The sequence below is a fragment of the Crocuta crocuta genome, unplaced genomic scaffold, assembly GCF_008692635.1.
Source record: "Crocuta crocuta isolate KB4526 unplaced genomic scaffold, BGI_CrCroc_1.0 scaffold68, whole genome shotgun sequence".
NCBI classification, from domain to species: domain Eukaryota; kingdom Metazoa; phylum Chordata; class Mammalia; order Carnivora; family Hyaenidae; genus Crocuta; species Crocuta crocuta.
The window spans coordinates 3,258,958-3,265,910 of record NW_027532426.1 but is presented as its reverse complement, the minus strand read 5'-3'; the positions used below and the strand labels follow the sequence as shown (position 1 = coordinate 3,265,910).

The following is a 6,953-nucleotide window of genomic DNA, read 5'->3' as shown; positions in this document are numbered from 1 at the left end:
GCTGGCCCGGAATAGCTTCACTTTCTGGCACACGAAATGCTTCTTCTTGGTCTTGGTCTTGCTGGCGCTGAGCGGCGCCACCGCCACCGCCGTGGTGCTGGTGCAGTTGGACGACATGCCCGGGGCGGCGGNAGCGCCCGCTGCCTACCGCCGGAGGGCCCCCCCTGTCCGGGCCCCCCTGAAGCCAGGGTTTGGCTCTTTCCCTCAACCTGACGTGCCAAGATGGCGGCGGCGCCACAGCTCCGGAGGGGAGGGGGGCCGGGAATGCGAGGAGGGTGGGACGTACCATCCCACCCCAGGGGAGAGAGGAGGAACACAGAAGGGGAAAGGGAAGTCCTGCCGGGAAAACCGAGGAACGCCCCCTCGCTCCACCCAAGCGTGGATCTTCCCACTCCCCGGGGCCTGGAGCGCGCTCCACCCGCGGGTCACGCCCCTTTCCCCCGGGGCCAATGAGAGGAGCAGCCCTGGGTTTTATGAATGGGTCCCGCACCCACCCACCTGCCGCTTGGCCTCCTGCCTCCAAAGGGTCCAGTTAAAAGACCGGCGGCACCTTAAGACTCCTGTCCTGTATACAGCAGAGCAGTACAGTCGTCTTAATTCTCTAGTTCACTTCATGAAATCTTTCGGGAAACTGCCCACGCTTTGTTACATAATTCCTCTTGGACGAAGGCTCTCCATACATTCGACACAAATTACAGGTCAATAGCGTTCTGTAGGGGAATTGGTAAATTCAGTACTCCGTGCATGGTTGCTCTTTAAACAGTTACGGAAAATAAATGTCGCCTTTATTACCAAGTAATAAAATAAAAGACATAATTAACTCTAGCATAGAGAAGCAGAAGGAGGTGATTAAATGAATAACAAGTGTATGTTACTTTCTTTCTGGGGAAAGACTGGGTTTTAAGTATTACAGTGCCTGGCATCATACGTGCTCAAAAATATAAATCCAAAGTCGTTTGAAGCAGAATTAGGGATTAGCAGAACAAGGAACTGGCCCAGCTAACGTGTGGGGCAACAGCGCCTAGGACAACAGCATGGGTCAAATGAGGGCTTTCTGGCAAAAGAAGGAAGGAGTAAAGACAGGAGACTGGTCCCATGAGTTTTGGGGATTTCTTTAATACCTGACTAAAAAATAGTAGCAAACACGTCCTGAAAATTTAGCATTGTGAGAAGATTATTACATGATAAAAAGGAAGCCATGAAATAAACAGCTTCCGTTTTATTTTCTAAGAGCCAGGGTGGGAGCACACTGGTAATTTGGTCCTGACCCCTAAAATCATTGGGCTTCACCACTGCACTGTCCACATGGGAGACGGTAAGCGGTGTAAAAGGACGGATACACTAGATCCTACCTACAAACCCAGGCTTCTCCTAAACTAGCTGGATTCAGAGGGGAAAGAAAGCTGACCTGCCTGACTGTATTACTCGATAACGAGATACAATGTCGTTCCAATACCCAGTAAAGTCGCTTACCAAACAAGATATTCTCACAAAGCTAACGTTTTAAAAAGCATGTAAAAATTATACAGTTATACACATACACACTACACTTTTACAGCTGAGAAGATAGTCCAAACAGTTCAACAGCTCATTTAGTGCTTTTCTGTATGGTTTTCCCTTCCAGAGGCTTTGTCACCCCCTGTGCTCTGCTCTAAGATGACACTGTTCTGTCACATTATCTGCTAAATCAAGTAAATGTTCATTTACCCCATGAAGCACAATCTACCTGGGTGACTCTTAGAGAGAGGTTTCTGAAAGGTCCGGTCTATACCGAGGCACACGGTTCACGTGGGTGGGAACGAAGTGGCATAATTAAGTATCATGACCACAGGGAGCAGCCCTTCCACGCCAGGACGAGCATTCACACCCAGACGGTCCAGTGCCCACCTATTAAAAACACAGTCAAAACCCACTCAGCACCCAGCAAAAGTTACTGAGGGTCCCCTAAAGCGAGTCACACGGGTTCTTGAAGGAAGTGAGCAGTTTTCAGGAATCGCCGGAGGAGAGTCACTTTGAACAGTGGTGGTTTGACAACTGTGGAAGAAGTCACTTGAACTCTTATAAAGAGAATTTTTAAGGGATCAGCAGCTTCCCTGGAAAATTCAGGAAAACCAACAAGAGACGGGATGGATTTCATCTTTTCATAAAGTTCTTCTCCAGAGCCATTGAGGTTCTCTGTAGAGAATGGATATTCCGTTTCACCCGATCTTCCAGGGAGGAAGTAGATGCGCTCTCCAGCTTCATGCGGCTGGGAACAGAAGAGGAGAGAATAATTGTGAGTAACAAATATTTGTCAGCTGGTCCACTGTCTGGCAGAATTATAAGAAACAGGTTGCCAGCTGTAAAGCAGATGTAGGAACACAAGCTCTTTTAAGCCCATGTAGGTAACTTTGGAGTGACTCCATTTCAAACTCAATTCTTTAAACCAGTATTCAGAATTTATTTGTTTTGGAAAGTAAGTAAAGCCTCATTGGAAAAAGGCCTCCTGAGAGGTGCCTGGGTGGCTCAGTCAGTTAGCATCCGACTCTTGATTTCGGCTCAGGTCATGATCTCACAGTTCGTGAGATCAAGCCTCACGTCAGATTCTGTGCTGACAGTGTGGAGCCTGCTTGGGATTCTCTCTCTGCCTCTCTCTCTGCCCCTCCCCTGCTCAAGCTATCAAAAACAAAGCAAAACAAAACAAAACTTAAAAAAGAAGGAAAAGGCCACCTGAGCCAGGAGCTCTTCTTTAAATGGAAAGCAAGGAGATCCAGTGAAAATACTAATTCACTTCTCCTCTCTAGTGTCTGGCGAGATGCCAGTAGTAACAAAGGTAGCTTGCAGGCTGACCTCCCCGTTCTCTCTGCACAGACACAGAAACACCAGGAACATGAGGAACAACTCAGCTGCCCAACTGCCTCCTCGGAGGTGCAGCCATGAAAGCCGTTAGGCGGCAGGAAGATGCACTCACTGGATAAACCTCCCATCTCGGGTGCCCAGCTTCTCCAGCCTCTGCTCCCGTTCGTCTTCCTTCGCGTGCCTCTTGAGGATGTTTAGCCTCTCTTCCTCCCGCCACTTGGCATTTTCCATCATCTCTTGCCGTTTTCGCTCTAGTTCCTCGGATGAGAGCTTTCTGTCAAACATGAAAACCATTCTGTCAGATCAGCTTCTTTCCCAGCAAACACACACTTCCGGGAGAACAGAAATCACGCAGGACCCCAGGTTCTCCATCACACTGCTCTCTCCACGGAGATGCCCAACCCAGGGCCCAACTCAGCCCATGTTCCTTCCTTCCTAACATCTGAGGTCAGGTGGTTTCATCCAAATTTCAAAGACTTGTACTGAAGGATTCGATAGTCTCTCAAAAGTCCCTGGAGTGATTATTCTGAAACATTAAAAACAAAATATTCCCCTCCAAAAGCAAAATATTCCACTGTTTGCGCAACAACTTGTAGAGGACTAAGGTAGCCACGTGACTGTTGACATCTACCATCTACCCCCTGGAAATGCTTAGAAATTCATGGACCTACCGCATGAGCATACCACTTTAGGGCTAAGCTAGAAGCCAGATGCCTGAAGAATTCAAGTCAATTCAACTCCACCTCAGCAAGTAATAGGTAGGTCTTTCCAGGCACCCACTGCACATGAAGCCAGAGCAAGAGGAGGTGACGAAGGAGCTCAATCATTATTTAACAGTGTGAGAAATCCGAATCCATTGCTTCTCAAATGGGTGTGATGTACCCATTTGAAAGATCCCCTTTTAGAGGTGCCTGGCTGGCTCAGCCAGTAGAGTACGCGACTCTTGATCTTGGGGTTGTAAGTTTGAGCCCCATGTTGGGTGTAGAGATTACTTAAAAATAAAATCTTTAGAGAAAAAAAAGGAGATCCCTCTGTAAGTTTTTGTTTCTGGTTGTTTTTTTTTTGTTTTTTGTTTTTTTTTTGTAGTAATCTCTACACCCAACATGGGGGTCAAACCTACAACCCCAAGATCATGAGCCGTAGCTCTTCCGACTGAGCCAGGCAGGCACCCCGTGAAAGATCCCCCTTAAAAGAAAAAATAAGGGGTGCCTGGGTGGCTCAGTCAGTTAAGCGTCCGACTTTGGCTCAGGTCATAATCTCACGGTTTGAGACTTCAGGCCCCGCGTGCTGACAGCTCAGAACCTGGAGCCTGCTTTGGATTCTGTCTCCCTCTCGCTCTGCCCCTCCCTTGCTCACATTCTGTCTCTCTCTCAAAAATAAATAAACATTTAAAAAATATTTAATAAAATAAAATAAAATAAAAAATAAGGGGTGCCTGGCTGGCTTAGTTGGAAGAGCATGTGACTCTTGATCTCAGGGTTATGAGTTCAAGCCCCACATTGGGCAGAGAGATTACTTCAAAATAAATAAAGTTCTAAAATACATACATTCATTCATTCATACATACATACATACATAAATGGAGCCAAATTTTGAGAAACAAACTTAAAACACTTGACATTTAGTTGTCTACAGTGAAATGGCAATGCTCCCTTTCAAAAAAACCACAAAAAGAACGGCAGAGGAGACAACACTGGATAAGAGACATCTAAAAATTTTTGGAAGATGGAAGAAGTGGTAACTACTTCTTTTGGACGAAGAAGTGGTAACTACTTTAACAGAGTAGAGAAAACTGAATCCCTTCAAGTGTCTGGTACCAATCAGAAGCAAAAGCCAGGAGAGGCTCAGAGACCGCGGGCACCTGGCACTTTGAAGGATGGCAAGTAAGGCTGAAAACAAAGGGAATGATTGAAAGTCTGTATGAGAGACAATGAAGACACCCCAGGTCCTCATGCCTAACTTGGGGAGGCCAATGATTGTCCTCCCAAACATCTACTACAGGAGACCATCCAGGGGGAGGCCCTTCTGGTAGTTTCTGAAGAACTAAACCAGACAGGAAATCAGAAGTGGCAGAGGTCTCGGGCAGAGCAAAAGGAGACAGTGAAAGATCACTGAACATTTCAGCAAAGTCTCCCACATGGAAGAGACCAAAGGAAAAGGAAAAGAGAACTTAACAAAGAGGAACCACAAAAATTTTTTAAAAGGTAGAATTAATTTTAAATAAAACTATTTAAAATTGGCACCAAAAAAATTATATACAATTAAAATTCTCACTCAAAGAAAATAAATGAAAGATATTACATCATTGAAATGGGAACGGCTTTTGTTTTAACTTTTTATTTGAGAGAGAGAGAGAGAGAGGGGCGCCTGGGTGGCTCAGTCACTTAAGTGTCCAACTTTGGCTTAGGTCATGATCACATGGTTTGTGGGTTCGAAACCCTGCATTGGGTTCTGTGCTGACAGCTCAGAGCCTGAAGCCTGTTGCAGATTCTGCGTCTCCCTCTCTCTCTGCCCCTCCCGCACTCATGCTCTTTCTCTGCCTCAAAAAAAAAAAAATAATAATAATAATTAATTTTAAAGAGAGAGAATGCAAGCAGGGGGAAAGGGGCAGGCAGGGAGAGAGAGACAGAGAGAGAGAGACTCCTAAGCAGGCTCAACTCGGAGCCCAACGTGGGGCTCAATCTCACAACTCTGGATCATGACCAAAGTCGAAACCAAGAGTTGGTAATTCAACAGACTGAGCCACCCAGGCTCCCTGAGAAAGGCTTTTAGAAAGGAACAATCAGAACATAAAAGAGCTCTTAGAAATCAGAGAGAATGAAGAAGTTACCAAAGAAATGATACGAGAAAATTTCCCAGGAATAAAATCTGGGAAAGAGAGAGGTCATGATCTCACAGTTCATGGATTCGAGCCCTGTGTTGGGCACTGTGGTAACAGTGCAGAGCCTGCTTGGGTTTCTCTCTCTCTCTCTCTCTCTCTCTCTCTCTCTCTCCCCCCCTTCTCCCCCTCCCCTGCTCGTGCTCTCTTTCTCAAAATAAATAAACTTTTTAAAAATAAAAAATAAATACAATTGATGACCTAAGGGCCTGGCTGGCTCAGTTGGTAGAATATGAGACTCTTGATCTCGGGATTGTGAGTTCAAGCCCTACATTAGGGGTAGAGATTACTTTAAAAAATAAAATCTTAAAATAAATAAATAAATAAAATTGATGACTTAAGACACAGCAACGTGTGCATATTTTTAGAAAAAGGTAGCTGCCAAAAGAAACTGCTCAAAAAGCTGAAAGTGTTTGCCACTGGGCGGCATGACTGGAAGTGAGGTCAGGCAGAGCAAGGAACTGGTAGTGTTTTTATTTTTGAGAGACAGAAAAGACAGAGTGTGAGAAGGGGAGGGGCAGACAGAGAGGGAGACACAATCTGAAGCAGGCTCTGGGCCCTGTGCCTCAAAAGGCGCCCTTTGTGAGAAGATATCTAATAGTTTTTGGCTTTTGAAAATGTCTGTTATTAGGGGCTCCTGGGTGGCTCAGTCGGTTAAGGCTCTGACTCGATTTTAGCTCAGGTCATCATCTCACAGTTTGGGAGTTTGAGCCCCTGCTTGGGATTCTCTCTCAATCTGCCTCTCCCTCTGCCCCTCTCCCCTACTCGCATTCTCTCTCAAATAAAATAAAATAATAATAATAATAAATTAGGAGCTTGGGTGGCACAGTCAGTTGAATGCAGAACTTCAGCTCAGGTCATGATCTCATGGTTCATGAGTTCAAGCCCCGCATCAGGCTCTGTGCTGACAGCGCAGAGCCCGCTTCGGATCCTCTATTCTTACCTCTCTCTGCCCCTTCTCTGCTTATACTCACTCTCTCTCAAAAATAAATACAACATGTAAAATATTATAAGATAAAATAAAAAAATAAAAAGTATCTCTAAAAAAAGTGTATTATCTGATCAAAATAATTTAAACCTCTATAATAATAGTAATTGTTCCTCTATAATAATACTAATTAATATAAGAGTAATAGCTTTATTTTTTATCTCCCATAGCCACTTTTATTCTGAGCAATTTATAAGCCCCAAAGGAGTTTTAGGCATTTCTGGGGTGTGACCTTATAGTGGCGGTTTT

The 6,953-nt window shown here is 45.1% G+C and overlaps 2 protein-coding genes across 2 annotated transcripts in view; both read right to left on the bottom strand.

The window, feature by feature from the left end:
* PIP4K2B (phosphatidylinositol-5-phosphate 4-kinase type 2 beta) overlaps positions 1-130 on the bottom strand; it is a 23,407-nt gene extending 23,277 nt beyond the window's left edge. The window contains exon 1 of the mRNA XM_077779194.1: positions 3-130. Coding sequence (XP_077635320.1) covers positions 3-117 — 115 coding nt within the window. The 5' untranslated portion in view covers positions 118-130. The remainder of the gene's footprint in view (positions 1-2) is intronic.
* A 654-nt stretch (positions 131-784) lies between these two features.
* Positions 785-6,953, bottom strand: part of CWC25 (CWC25 spliceosome associated protein) — a 23,891-nt gene continuing 17,722 nt past the window's right edge. The window contains exons 9-10 of the mRNA XM_077779296.1: positions 2,951-3,112; positions 785-2,248 (exon numbers count right to left, since the gene is read on the bottom strand). Coding sequence (XP_077635422.1) covers positions 2,134-2,248; positions 2,951-3,112 — 277 coding nt within the window. The 3' untranslated portion in view covers positions 785-2,133. The remainder of the gene's footprint in view (positions 2,249-2,950; positions 3,113-6,953) is intronic.